We start from the raw sequence: 15,451 nt of genomic DNA, 5'->3' as shown, positions 1-15,451 counted from the left end.
AGAAGGGGAAGAAATGGAGGTAGTGAGAGATTTTACTTTCTTGGGCTCCATGATCACTGCAGATGGTGACAGCAGTCACGAAATTAAAAGACGCCTGCTCCTTGGGAGAAAGGCGATGGCAAACTTAGACAGTATCTTAAAAAGCAGAGACATCACCTTGCCAACAAAGGTCCGTATAGTTAAAGCCATGGTTTTCCCAGTAGTGATGTATGGAAGTGAGAGCTGGACCATCAAGAAGGCTGATCGCCGAAGAATTGATGCTTTTGAATTATGGTGCTGGAGGAGACTCTTGAGAGTCCCATGGACTGCAAGAAGATGTCAGGAGTGCTCTGATGGTGTTTCCTGCTTGGCAGAGGGTTGAACTCGATGGCCCTTGTGGTCTCTTCCAGCTCTATGATTCTATGATTCTATGATTCTATGATTCTAAGATCAAACATATCCATTCTGAAGGAAATTAGCCCTGAGTGCTCACTGGAAGGACAGATCATGAAGCTGAGGCTCCAATACTTTGGCCACCTCATGAGAAGAGAAGACTCCCTGGAAAAGACCCTGATGTTGGGAAAGATTGAGGGCACAAGGAGAAGGGGACGACAGAGGACGAGATGGTTGGACGGTGTTCTTAAAGCTACAAACATGAGTCTGACCAAACTGCGGGAGGCAGTGGAAGACAGGAGTGCCTGACATGCTCTGGTCCATGGGGTCACGAAGAGTCGGACACGACTAAACGACTAAACAACAACAACTACCTGCGAGGCCCTAAATCTAAGCTCAGACTTTACCTTCATTAACCGGCAGAGAGCTGAGCTGAGAGCCATACTAAAAGAAAAACTATGGATGTGTATCTCTTTTGCCTTTAAAAGTCTGGGGAAAGTATCTATGGGAAGATTAGGGTCACTTTATGGCAATGGAGGAAAACTTTCATGTTTGTATTGTACGCTGCCCCTTAACAGGGCAAATAGCAGCTGCAGAGGGGTGGTTTTCTTCAGGAAAATGGTCCCCACAAAATTCTCCCAGCATTGTAGTCTCAGTCCTCATCAGGCCTTCCTGCCCCTGCTTTTTACAAAGATTTAGACTGGAGATTCAGTCAGTCATCTCCAAACACCTCCTGTAGTTTTGAGTAGCCAAAACAAGCAGATTCCTACCTTATTTGGGAATATAACATTGCACTGGAAATCCCTGCTAAGATTAAAGTAACCAGAACAATGGCTGCACTTAAAAGAACAGGATTTAAAGTAGAAGAGATGGAAATCAGTAGGGATTTTCCCACTCAGAGTGGGAGAGATTAGTTTACAGGTCCCTGGGATTGAAGTTTAATGAGTTCCCATGGTCCCAGAAATTGTGAATAATGCCAGCAATGTTATCCTGTGGGGGATTTTTCAAACTGAGATAATCAACTCCTACATCTGGGGTCCCAAATATGCCCCTGGGTACCATGGTGCTTTCAGACCATGGCATCTGTTGAGGCCCTATAGAAGGGGTCCCAAGGATTACCGTATATTTTGCACCATAACACTCACTTTTTTCCTCCTAGAAAGTAAGGGGAAATGTCTGTGCGTGTTATGGAGGGAATGCCTACGGGTGGCGGGGGGGATCTGCTGCAGTCGTGAGCAGAGGATCCATGGTTCCCCTTCCTTCCCTCCTCCGTGGCTCGCTTTGAAACAGCAAAGCGGGAGAAGAGCCGCTGAGTGGGGAGGAGAGAGGGACAGAGAGCCTGCTTCTTTAAAGGGGCAAAGCGGGAGAGGAGAGGAGCCGCTTACACGAGTGTAAGTGGCTCCTGTCCGGTTGGTTCCTTTAAAGCAAGCAGGCTCTCTGTCCCTCTCTCCTCCCCACTCAGAGGCTCTTCTCCCGCTTTGCTGGAAATAGCAGGAAAGATTTTCAGCTCGCTAAGGGGGGGGGAGGGAGAAAAGCAGATCCTGCTTGCTTTAAAGTAGCAAAGTGGGAGAGGAGAGGAGCCTTCTCCCCTTATACCCCTCTTCTTCATTATTAGCAGCATGCTTCTCCACACACCCCATGCGTGTTCCTTCTCCCCTTAAACCCCTCTCCTGCATTATTAGCAGCATCCTTCTCCACACACCCCACGCGTGCTCCTTCTCCCCTTAAACCCCTCTCCTGCATTATTAGCAGCATCCTTCTCCACACACCCCACGCGTGCTCCTTCTCCCCTTAAACCCCTCTCCTGCATTATTAGCAGCATCCTTCTCCACACACCCCACGCGTGCTCCTTGTCCCTTGAGTGCTTTTCCTTCCCTCCCCACTTAAAACGTGGTTACAAAGCACGGATCCACATGGATCCTCAGGATTTTTGCATTGGGCTACTCCAAACTCACTGTCAGATCACATGTCTGTGGCCACAGCATGAACCACAAAAATCATACATCCACTGTTTTGTTTAGAATATTTTTTTCTTGTTTTCCTCCTCTAAAAACTACGTGCGTGTTATGGTCGGGTGCGTGTTATAGAGCTAAAAATACGGTATCTATTCAACCCTCTGCAATGCTGGAATCTAGGCCAAAGCATCCATGTCAGATGCCATCCTTCTGTCTTGCACCCCCCCCCTTTTTTAAAATGGCTTTGGGTGTGGAGTTGTTTGTTGCTTGATTTTGGCGGGATGTTGTCTGATTCCACCCACCAACCCTGTGCATTTTATTTTTATCGGTGTTCTGCCTGGGTCTGGGTTGAGGGGAAACCGTTCTGAACATTGCCATTTTCTCCCTGTTGGTGAAATGGGTATTTTGTGGTGCGCACAACAGTTTCTTAGGTTTTTTTCCTTCGATAAATATGTCCCTGGATCTGCAGAGGTCACAGACCCCTGCCTTCATTGAAAGCTAACGGCTCCAGGAAATGGCCACAAACCATGTATGCTCTGAGCTTAAAGAGAATGAAATCTCTTTACAAAACCCTGTGCCAAAGAAGCCCTAATTTGGCAAGACAGGTTGACCTTGTGAACTAAGGATATTTCCGTGTGTGTGTGCGTGTGTGTGTGTGTTTCTGCTAATCATAGTGAGGGATGTTAAGCAACACGCAGAACACTGAAGCCCTGACTTCCTGACTCCTGAACATCCTGCTTATTTCCCCCTTTGCTTTCAGCGTAGTCTGAAAGCTGTCCCTAAGTAACTGAATCTCCTGATGTGGGAGGAAATAAAGCAGCCACACCTTGTCTTGCTCAGTCCTTGCCAACTCCCTCGCTTGCTGTGTGACATGCCTGGAGTCTAGCCCTTGTGCAATGGGCCCGAGAGAGAAGGGCCTATATACTGCAACTGCTTTATCTCCTTTGGCCCCCAAAGGCAAAGAAGTGTCAAAAGATGTAAAGGGATAGCTGCATCCTCCGGCTTCGAATCCAGGCACCCTATCATAGAATCATAGAGTTGGGTCAATTGGTCCAACCTAGGGTTGCCATCTTTCAAAAAGTGAAAATCCGGACACAAAAGTTGTTGAGCTTTATTGGGCAAAGTTGCTGAGCTCTTTTTTTTTTGCTGGGGGGAGAAAAGTTGTTGAGCTTCTCTTAGTTTTGCCCAAAGTTGTTGAGCTTTCCCTCCCAAATCTAAACAAAACAAAACAAAACATTTTTCAGCTACCGTATTTTTTGCTCTATAAGACGCACATTTTCCCCTCCAAAAATTAAGGGGAAATGTGTGTGCGTCTTATGGAGCGAATGCAGGATCCTTGGCTTCAGCGACAGCAATGCAAAGCCTCCAAAGCGCAGTGGGAGCGCTCCCGCCGCGCTCTGGAGGCTTCGCGTTGCTTTCGCTGAAGCCTGGAGAGCGAGAGGGGTCGGTGCGCACCGACCCCTCTCTCTCTCCAGGCTTCAGGGATAGCCGCCTGAAGCCTCTGGAGTGCAATGGGAGCTCCTGCTGCACTCCAGAGGCTTCGGATTCCTTTCGCTGAAGGGTAGGTGCCCCTTCAGCTAAGGCGCAGCGCCCCTTCAGCTAAGCGGGAGGAGAAATGGAAGGGGCTCTGTTTCTCCTGCCGCCTCGCTGAAGGGGCGCTGCGCAGAGAGGGGGAGAATTTTTTTTCTTGTTCTCCCCCTCTAAAACAAGGTGCGTCCTATGGTCAGGTGCGTCCTATAGAGCAAAAAATACAGTATTTTTAATGGGAAATCGCCAAGATCTACACTGCTGACATGGGCTGCCATACATCCAGATTCCCGCCCGGAAACTGCTAACGATGGCAGAATCCTGGCTATGTCTGGGAAATTCTGGACGTATGGAAACCCTAGACCAACCCCCCTGCAATGCAGGAGTCTCAGCTAAAGCATCCATGACAGATGGCCATCCAACCTCTGCTTAAAAACCTCCAAGGAAGGAGAGTCCACCACCTCCCAAGGGAGACCGTTCCACTGTCAAACAGCTCTCCGCGGCATCAAGTTCTTCCTAGTCTGCCCCATCTGCCGCTGGATCTCTTGACATTTGAGTAGGCAGTACCTACAACAATACGTTCAGGACTTATTTTGCACCCAGCTGAATTTAGGGCAGAAACAGATGCAATATTATACTTATATTATAATTAGTTTCATTATTATATATTATATATTTTTATAGAAAAATTATTATTTTAATACAGTTTATTATTGTTGGTGATGATGATTTTGCTGGGCTCCCAACAAAATATTAAAAACACAATAAAACATCAAACATTAAAAACTTTCCTATACAGGGAAATTGCAGCTTCCTCCCAGTTTGCGTTATATATGGCAGGTGTGCGGTTCAGCAAATCGCATGCCGGGAGCCCACCATCAATTCTGACCCTTGCTGGCTCCTAACAATAAAACAATGAACAGGGTGGGGATACGATGACTACTGCAATCGGCACAAGATAATATCACCAAGGCAGCTATCTGTAAACAAACGATAAATATCCATTAAAAATGGCAAAAGTAGTTTCCTTCCCAAATCAGTTTTATCTTAAACAATAGCAAACACAGTAAATAAAGAGTTTGCTTGTAATACACCAGTGGTTCAGTGCTCATTTCTTCTCTTTCAAAAATAGATTTTATCTTGAACAATTGCAAACGCAGTAATAAAGAATCCACTTGTGATATACCAGTGGTTCAGTGCTTGGACGTCGTTCCGGTAATCTGACGTTTTGTCGCTAAAGATCTTAGTCATCGAGTTTTGTAGTAAATAATATGCAAGATAAAACAGTATGTAAAGGACTGTAAGCAGGGGTATATCTGTCCCCATCTGCATGTTTCCATCAGGGGAGCATAGAAAGAGGATGATGTCTGTTAAGTTGTGGGTAGACATAGCAGACGACACAGCGATTCTTCCAAAGCAGCTCTTTATTTGTAAGCTGGAACAGAACTGACTGAGGAGCTCAGTCAGCCTGCTTATATAGAGCTCCAGAACAATGTAACTGTTGCCATTTTCTAAAACTATCCAATCACTGAACGTCACTTTCAATCCTTCATTTGCATACAAACTATCCAATCACTGAACGTCACTTTCGATCCGTCATTTGCATAACTATCTACAGTATCCCCCTGCTGGCCCAGGGTGAGAACTTCAGTACATAACAATGTCCTTCAGTTTGTTAAACCTGAAGGAGGTTGATGACTAAGTTCTTTAGCAACGAAACGTCGGATTACCGGAACGACGTCCGAAATTCTTACTGAGTTTCTGTGCCATTCCAGAGGCGGGGAAGACAAGTGGAAGGCCTTGCGGAAAGCCCCTTCTCTTGATGCCCCCTTCTCAAGTTTACAAGAGAGGGACACATTCCAGTTGTGGTGGAAGTGGTGGAGCAAACAGTGGGAGTGGGGAGGGGTGCAGTGGTGGGGCAGGGGAGCCATTCTTATTGTGCCTCAGGTGGTGAAACAAGATGGGCCAGCACTGGTGGAGGGGCGTGGGTTGGGGTGGCGTCTCATTGGGAGCACTGCTCTGACCTTTGTAACCCTAAACGGCTGTGGCCCTATATATCTGAAGGAGCATCTCTGAGGGTGGACCTTCTGGAGGTTCCCTCACTGCGAGAAGCGAAGTTGCAGGGAACCAGGCAGAGGGCCTGCTCAGATGTCCAACAAATAACCAGTTATGCAACTTCTGTAGACATCTGAAGGTAGCCCTGTATCGGGAAGTTTTTGATGTCTGATGTATCATTTGCTCTTTTATATTCTGCTAGAAGCCGCCCAGAGTGACTGGGGCAAACCAGTCAGATGGACAGAATACTTCCTCTTCTTCTTCTTCTTCTTCTTCTTCTTCTTCATCATCATCATCATCTTCTGTTGTTGTTGTTGTTGTTGTTACTACTACTACTACTAGTCCCCTGATGTCTGGTGTCAGCCCTGACTGTGGCAAAATCCAATCTTCCTGGTGTTGTGTGATTCCTTTATTTAGTTCCTTCTCAGTGCAGAATATCTGGTCTTGCTGTATGCCAAGTTCTTATTTGACCCAAAGAGCAAGCTTCTATTTAAATTGTTGTCAACTAAGCACTTGAAAAAATAATGCAGAACTCATATCAGGCTAGGCTCGCCCGCTGTTCTCAAGCACCTTGGATCCTTTCCAAGATACTGCTGTGCAGAAGTTTGAGGAAGAGTTTTTATATATATATATATATATATATATATATATATATATATATATATATATATAAAACCATGATATTTATAAACTATGCATTCTTATGCTATATGGCTCAAGTTAAATCTAGCATGGTGGCTGGAGACACACAATTCCCTGAGCCTTAGACAAACAAGAGACGCTGCCAGCATTTAGTGATGAGGGATGCAAAGATTTCCTTGTTAAATCTGATACCTATTTCCAGGAAATAACATCGGTGCACACTCTGTCCTCCTCACTTCTTCCACAGTTGCTGCCACTCATAAAACAAGTTCCTTTTGCATCTTCCTTAACTGCTCTGACCTATAATAAAATATGGCTTACTGGCTATTTTCCCAGGTGCGTTAACTTTGGGTTTGTTTTTTTAGGAAGTACTTGTGCCACATGCAGTAGTGCTGACTTTGGATTCCCAAATTGTGGACTCAGCTATGCAGCTGCAAATATAATGTTTTAAGTGCATTATACAAATGTGGCACTAGATGGCGCTGATGAACTAATGGCAAATTCCATATATATTTTAAAACATTTAAAATAAAAAAAGCTTCTTCCCCCAGCCTCTATCTTCAGATCTGAGCCCCTTCTCCTATCCTTCCCTGCTTCCCAGCCTTTAAAATTAGCAACTGCAGCAGTTTCCCCTAACCTGATGGAATCTTGTGTGGGTTTATGGAGGGAGAGTGGAATGATTGCAAGGTGATCATGCCATGCAGCAAAACTAGCGTGGCACCAGCATGTCAGGGTTAGCCAACCCTGTGCCCTCCCAGTGCTGTTGGACTACAACTACCATCTGCCCCAGTCAGCATGGTCTGTTGTCAGGGATGATGGGAGTTGGAGTCAGTAGCTGAGGCCATGGTTGGGCTGTGTTGCTTAGTTGGCTGAGTCACTGCTGCGTAGCATGAGCCCGTGTGGCATAATGGTTCGAGTGTTGGACTGGGACCTGGGAGAGCTGCGTTCGAATCCCCACTCAGCCATGAAATGAAGCTCACTGGGTGACCTTGGGCCAGTCACCCTCTCAACCTAACCTTCTGGAAAAGCTGTCCAAATGGAACTGAACTGAGTTTGGTGAGCCTTACTTCTTGGAAAGTGCACTGAAATATACTCAGTCGAGAGTGGATTTCATGCTCTTTATTCAGCTCATAGTGGTGAGGAGGAATGGAAGTTTCCCCCAAATATCTGCTTTATATACATTATTTACACAATGGGCTGCACGTGATTGGCTAATTCTGGGATTCTCCTGTAGGCCAATCAGGTTGTGGATTCACTTCCACCTGGAGCTGCATTGGGTGGCTCCTGCGGACCAATCATACTGCTGCATTGTTCTAGGACCAATCAGACTGCTGCGTTCTGAATCCTATTGTTCTAGGACCAATCAGACTGCTGCCTTTTGGATCCTATTGTTCTAGGACCAATCAGACTGCTGCATTTTGGATCCTGTTCAACTCAGTACATAACATGCACATAGGATTGTGGGAGAGAGGTGATGCTTGGCTTAACTCTTCTATGGAAACCAAAGCGCTTGGCTTCTCCTGGATCATGCGCTCAGCATCTAGAAACAGCCTCTGCTGCCTGACTCTGGGGCGCATATCTTCAGAGAGACCCTTGAGGACCTCTCGGTAAACCTCCAGTGTGGTGTAGTGGTTAAGAGCGGTAGACTCGTAATCTGTTGTCCACATGCATCTGCTGGGTGACCTTAGGCTAGTCACTCTTCTCTGAAGTCTCTCAGCCCCACTCACCTCACAGAGTGTTTGTTGTGGACGAGGAAGGGAAAGGAGAATGTCAGCCACTTTGAGACTCCTTAAGGGGAGTGAAAGGCGGGATATCAAATCCAAACTCTTCTTCTCTTCCTCTCCCATTTTATGGCTCCTTTTGGGTTTCCCCTTTTTCTTTCTATGAGCGAGCGATCTGGCAATTCATTCAGCTCCTGGGTTGGATTATCAGCATTGCCAACACACCAAACGGCTGAGCTGATATAAGCAGCAGCACACCAGCATGAGATTGCCCACCCAGATAGCTCAGTCGGTAGAGCGTGAGCCCAACTTAACCTTAGGGTCGTAGGTTTGAGCCCCACACTGGGCAAAACATTTCTGCATGACAGGGGGGTTGGACTAGATGGCTCTTGTCGTCCCTTCCAACCCCACAATTCTATGATTTATTATCTATGTTCAGAGGTGCTAGATGTTCAGAGCCAGGTGACCCCGCAAAACCCCAGAGCTCCCGTGTTTCCTGCCGAATTCCTGCTGATGAATGTTTACTCAGCAGACTGAAAAGAAAAGGAGGGAAAATCCCCTTTCTTTTCCCTTTCCTATTGTGTATCTAAAAACCGAACTGAGGCAAAAGTCCAAGCCTTAGCTCCACAGTGGGGGACCTTTGGAGAAAGGGAGTATTGCTAGCAGCAGAGAGATTGGATCAAAATAAAAGCTGGTTAAAGAAAGGCTTCAATAAACATTCAGTGAATTCAAATAAACAGTTCTGCAAAGGAGTTGAAATTTTCTTTCCCACTTTTAAAGATCAGGTTTACGCCTTCGCATTTCCTCTTTTTTGCTAGGCTAGGGTATTTCCACGGCTTCGTAGACCATTCAAAAAATATCTAAGTAAACAGGAGCTTAAAAATATTTTGTATTAAGATGGCTACCAGCACAAAAGGCTGGGAAATTCCACTGTTCCTGTGTCATGTTGATTTTGGGAACATTGCCCAGCCCTGGATAACATGACACCCAAAAAAATAACGCCGTTATAGACAATGTAAAAGAAATAAGCTACTATATGGGGCTGAAAGTATGTTTACTATTAGTGCCTGAATATTTTCATAGGCACACCTCACATTAAAATCACATTTATATCCCATTCTTCCTGCAAGGTTCCTCCATCCTCATATATATCACTATTAAGCACCGTTGCCCTCAGTGGAAGAATTAAGTCCATGTTTTAATATATTTCCCATTGAAATCATTGGAACGTTAAAGGTGCTTAGCTTGGATCGTGTCCATACTGAAAACGAAGCGTTCCATCATAATACAAACACGGCATGTTTTTTTCTGAACAGTTTGGCAAATGTTTTCTACTAACGGTGAAATAAAGAATGTCAGTGCACTGAGCCATAGGTCTTTTGCAAGTTGCACCGGTTTATTTTCAGCTCTTTTCAGTTTATGCCATATGTTCAGTAAAGTATGCACTATGTACAAGGAAAGCCTAATGGTCCTAGGATTTCCTTCCTTGAAGGCAGCTGTACCAGAAAATAAATTATTCTCCTACTGTTAAGGACAATGTTTCCCCCACTAACAGTATGCATACAAACACATTTTTAAAAGTTAATTATCATATTTTTATTAAGCCCTTCCACTAAAGGATGAGAGGAAAGTACACATATAGACCATTCCCCAATTTTATCTTTACAAGAGGTGGGTTAGAGAGAGAGTCAGTGAATTGCTAAAAGTCAGCCAAAAAACATAGAAACTGACTGTAGTCCTGGTCCAGCAAAAGGACACAGGAAGCTGATTTGTTCTGAGTCAGATCCACTATATTTTATTTTTAAATTCATACCCTGCCTTTCTTCTTAGACCAGGGCTCATATGTTTTCTTGACCATTATTCCTCGCTGTCAGGTCTAAATTTACAGAGCCAGTTTGGAATCTGTTCTATGTACTATATAATAAGTGCAGTTCTAAGCATGTTTACTCAGAAGTTTCATCAAACTCAATAGGCTAGCTATATTTATTAGTGTGTTTAGGATTACCGCCAGATTAATATTTGTGTTTCATCATTAGGTATCGGAGAGATTCCCTCTCTCTTTCGTGTATTTATTAAATTTAGATGCTCCATTTCCACGCATAACACCCTAGGTGGCTAACAGCATCATTTGACATGGTAAAGTCAAAGCAAAAGAAATTTTAGAAAACACATTTATTTCCATCATTTATTTACAAGCTGTCTATGCTGCCCAAAAGCAAAAGTTATTGCTTTGCAATGAAGGTTGGTACACAAGATGATTGACTGATAAATAAATAAATAAATAAATAAATGCTCTCAGTGTGGCTGACAGGCAAAAGGAAACAAATCAGATAAATGGCTTAGGACCGCAATACCTCAAGGACCCAGATTCTGCCCTCATCATTTGAAGTCCTCCTTTGTGTGCCTCCTCCATGCGAGATCCGGAGGGTGGCAACACGAGAAAGGGCCTTTTCTGTGGTGGCTCCCTGTTTATGGAATGCCCTTCCCAGGAATGTTCAACTGGTGCCTTCATTATACATCTTTAGGCGCCCGGCAAAAACGTTCCTCTTCAACCAGATCTTTGGCCGATTAACACCTGAAATCCTTTTAAATGTGTTGGGGAGCGGGATTATTAGTTTGCTTTTGTTCTTATATTTATTATGTGTTTTGTGTTTCTTTTATTGTATTTTTATGTTGTGAACCACCCTGAGATCTTTGGTTGAAGGACAGTATACGAATTTAATAAATAATAATAAAGCCATAATCAAATCTAAGTCATTTGAAAGAGAAAGAGAGAGAGAACAGAGTACCGTATTTTTTGCTCTATAAGACTCACTCCTAAAAAGTAAGGGGAAATGTGTGTGCGTCTTATGGAGCGAATGCAGGGGGCACAGCTATCACAGAAGCCAGAACAGCAAGAGGGATTGCTGCTTTCACTGCGCAGCAATCGCTCTTGCTGTTCTGGCTTCTGAGATTCAGAATATTTTTTTTTTTGTTTTCCTCCTCCAAAAACTAGGTGCGTCTTGTGGTCTGGTGTGTTTTATAGAGCGAAAAATACAGTATATCAGGCTTCCTCAATCTCGGCCCTCCAGATGTTTTGAGACTACAATTCCCATCATCCGTGACCACTGGTACTGCTAGCTAGGGATCATGGGAGTTGTAGGCCAAAAACATCTGGAGGGCCGAGGTTGAGGAAGCCTGGAGTATATAATAACAGTCAAAGTTACTAAGCCTACTTTTTCTTTCAAATTCAAACTGTGGTAATGTGATATGGTATCAACGTCTCCTCTCTCAAAGGTGCTTTTAAAAAAAAATTCCACCCAAATCCTTGTTTTCAGCTCACATAGATTCCCCACCCCCATCTCAGCCTTTGTGACTAATATCACGCATGACTCAGCCCCATTCTTCAAAGGCTATCTCTTCATGTTGCTGATCAGAGGCTCATGTACATTGAAATGAGTCAACTTCTAAACTTATGCCTGACTCCTTGAATGATTTCCCATTCAGAGGAGGAAGCTGGAGTTGGCCCCGATTGCAAACCATAAATGAAAGAGAAAGGATTACGTGAAAGAGAAAGGAATCATTTTCATCTCTTGAGAGAATGTAAAAAGTGTTGGTAGGAACATACTGGATGTGTCATTAGTGAATTATGTAATTTAACGTTTGCATTTTGTGTAAATATCGTTTTGTGCAGTTATGGAATGAAATTTAAACAAGCGTTAAACAAAATTTAACAAAAAGAAATTCCAGATTCTGTTATTCTCCCTCTCTCAGGAATAGCTCAGTTAGAACATGGTGTTGATCATGCCAAGGTTGTAGGTTTGATCCCCATAAGGGACAGCTGCATATTCCTGCATTGCAGGGAGTTTCCCAAACTTAGGTCTCCAGCTGTTTTTGGACTACAACTCCCATTATCCCCAGCTAGCAGGGTCAGTAATCAGGGATGATGGGAACTGTAGTACAAAAACAGCTGGAGGCCAAAGTTTGGGAAACCCTTGTTGATCCTCAGGGTCCATTCCTATTCTGTGATTCTCTATTATTCTCATAAAATTAGAAGCCAGGGCCAGTCAATAAAGCTGAATGTTAGAAGATCCAGGAGAGACAGAAAAGGAAGTCCTTCATAGATTTGCATAATTATACTATGGAGCTTTTGGTTTCTTTTTACTTTTAACTTGCTTTTAGCTTTTCATGATTTTATTGTTTGCTTTTGTGTGTTTTTTTCATATTCTTGTAAACCGCTGTGATACATGTTTTATGATGCACTGGTATATAAATATTTTTAGAAATCAGTAATAAATAAATTCTTACCGGGAAGAGGTGTAAGCACCCTGCAAGCAGATCAGGACGAATGCTTGTTGCCATATAACTGCCCCCTAAACAAATCAGAATAAATTGCGCAATAACAGCTGGGCGTAGGCCTAATGACAGTGTAATTTTGTGCAGGCAGATCCAGACAAATGCTGAATAAAACAGGTTATCCAGAGCGCTGTGTCCCTGCCTGCTGTGATAGGTGTCTTCTGTTCTAGAAAACCCAGGTGCTAATAAATGGTAAATCAGCAGTTTAACGAGAAGATCTTAACTAATTTGCCCCTTCTAATCAATAAGGAGGCTTTCAGTACTTCTGATAATTGAACCATAAACATTTAGGAAAAGATGAACCCCACCCCATAATAGGCAGCCGCCAGTGTTGATCAGAAGTGAATGTAGTCTATCCTCTATTGTTCAAGATCTGAGAGGTCAACACAAGAATATTAAAGGTGACACAGATTTGTTTTTTTGTAATGTTGCCAGGTTCTTGGTATTGGAAATACATGCTTTAAAAAAAGAACCATGCATCCTGTAAGATGAAAAGCTGCCCAGGGGAGTATCAGTAAACGTTGCAGCCCAGCCAAGAAATGACAGTCACTTGCGACAGCTTCCTTTTGGGAAATTTCAAACTGATAATTTCTTAGTATAAAAGAAAAAATAAATAAATGACTGCTCCAGACCCTGGGTGTTGTTAAGGAAGACAGAAACATTATCGCCAGGAGAATAAGCTGTGAGGGGTGAAATCTCCATTTTAGATTTCACTTCAGCGGCTAGCTCCCAACATGAGCCTCCCACATGCAATTCAGGATTAAAAATATGTAACACAGGGTTTTTAAAATAGGGTTTGCAAAGATTTACTGAGCTTGTGTGTGAGAGAATCATTGAAAAACAGCAACACTGTAACAGCACAATCCTGTGCAAATCTACTCAGAAGTAAGTCACATTGACTTCAATAGGACTTGCTCCCAGGTAAGTGGGTATAGAATTGGAACCTAAGTATTATTCTGGTCTAATATACATGCACAGGAATAATGCAAGTACTTTATGGCAAATCTGCCACTGGTGGGGTTCACATCGTATTTCAGAGATTTGCCCCCATCCTCCCCGTAAATAGCTTTTATATAATGTCAAAAGAGAATCCGCCTTTGTATTGTATTCCCCATCTTCCAAACTTGGCATGTTATTGACAGGGCCAGATTTAGGTTTGATGAGGCCCTAAGCTAAGTGGTCTAAACCACTGAGCCTCTTGGGCTTGCTGATCAGAAGGTCAGCAGTTTGAATCCCCGCGACGGGGTGAGCTCCTGTTGCTCGGTCCCTGCTCCTGCCAACCTAGCAGTTTGAAAGCATGTCAAAGTGCAAGTAGATAAATAGGTACCGCTCCGGCGGGAAGGTAAACAGCGTTTCCGTGCGCTGCTCTGGTTTTGCCAGAAGCGGCTTAGTCATGCTGGCCACATGACCCAGAAAAACTTTCTGCAGACAAACGCCGGCTCCCTCGGCGTGTAAAGCGAGATGACGCCACAACCCGAGTCGTCTGCGACTGGACTTAACTATCAGGGGTCCTTTACCTTTACCTTTTAAGCTACTGAAGGTAATGGGGCCCTTTATATGTCCAGCTGTTCTTTGTCAACAACAAATTGTCACTATTTTTTGTGTTGAATATATGCTATATGGTAATTAATGGACCTAATAGGTATCTAAAGCCATTTGCACATAACAAAATATGTACGGTACATCATAGGAGCCTACACAACACAAATCACTGTTGTTGTATGTAGGTTTTATTTTATTTGTTTTTGATCTTATACAGTGATACCTCGGGTTACAGACACTTCAGGTTACAGATGCTTCAGGTTACAGACTCCGCTAACCCAGAAATAGTACTTCGGGTTAAGAACTTTGCTTCAGGATGAGAACAGAAATTGTGCGGTGGCAGCAGGAGGCCCCATTAACTAAAGTGGTACCTCAGGTTAAGAACAGTCCTCCAGTTCTTAACCTGAGGTACCACTGTATTTTGGAAATGTACATCAAGTTTTTTCCCCTTTAAATTTCTTTAGGGCCCCCAAGAGAGTGGAGCCCTAAGCTATAGCTTGTTTAGCTTATACACAAATCTGGCACTGGTTATTAGCAGTAGGACATGCAAGCTGGAAGGAGGCAGGACACCTGCAGTTAGTGCATTATTTTGGCCATTGGTCACATTTTATGTCCATTGTGTGTGCAGAGGGCAATGATTACATCTTTTTCTCCCCACCTTAGGATGGTTGGAATGAAGAGTGCCACCCAACTTGAAAAGAATAACGGGACGCTGCCGAAGATTACAAGATGAGAGACAGTTCAGAAGAGAGGAGAGACTCGGACTGCTGCAGTTAGTGGGGACAGGAACCTGTACGAAAGCAGAAGACTAAATTTCATTAAATTAAATCTGAAAACAAACCTAGCGCATTGAATCGGCTTCCTTTTAAATAACGGAGAGTCAGGCCGCAGTCCTGAATCTCATCAATTTACAGTGGTACCTCAGGTTACATACGATTCAGGTTACATATGCTTCAGGTTACAGACTCCACTAACCCAGAAATAGTACCTCAGGTTAAGAACTTTGCTTCAGGATGAGAACAGAAATCGGGCTCCGGCTAAAGTGGTGCTTAAGGGTAAGAACAGTTTCAGGTTAAGTACGGACCTCCGGAACAAATTAAGTACTTAACCTGAGGTACCACTGTATCAGTGAGACTTGCTGCTGTGAACCCTTTCCCAGAACGTCATTTTTGCAGTGAGCTTGTGGTGAATTATTTGTGCTCATGATGGTATCTGAGGTGGATCTACCACCTTTTCCCACACTGTTTGCAGCTTGGGGGCAGACATAGTGCTTCGTTTCCTATCAGTGCACGTCCCTAAACT

At 43.8% G+C, this 15,451-nt stretch overlaps 1 protein-coding gene across 5 annotated transcripts in view; it reads left to right on the top strand.

Annotated features, from left to right (window-relative positions):
• Positions 1 to 14,989, top strand: part of CDC14A (cell division cycle 14A) — a 95,371-nt gene extending 80,382 nt beyond the window's left edge. For all 5 annotated transcript variants that reach the window (XM_081008652.1, XM_081008654.1, XM_081008650.1 and 2 more), the window contains one exon: positions 14,813 to 14,989. In XM_081008652.1, coding sequence (XP_080864778.1) covers positions 14,813 to 14,845 — 33 coding nt within the window. In that variant the 3' untranslated portion in view covers positions 14,846 to 14,989. The remainder of the gene's footprint in view (positions 1 to 14,812) is intronic.
• Positions 14,990 to 15,451: the final 462 nt, after the last annotated feature.

This window comes from Podarcis pityusensis (genome assembly GCF_964106645.2).
Source record: "Podarcis pityusensis genome assembly, chromosome: 6".
Taxonomy (NCBI): Eukaryota; Metazoa; Chordata; class Lepidosauria; order Squamata; family Lacertidae; genus Podarcis; species Podarcis pityusensis.
The sequence above is the reverse complement of the archived record's forward strand: the minus strand, read 5'-3'. Positions and strand labels throughout refer to the sequence as shown.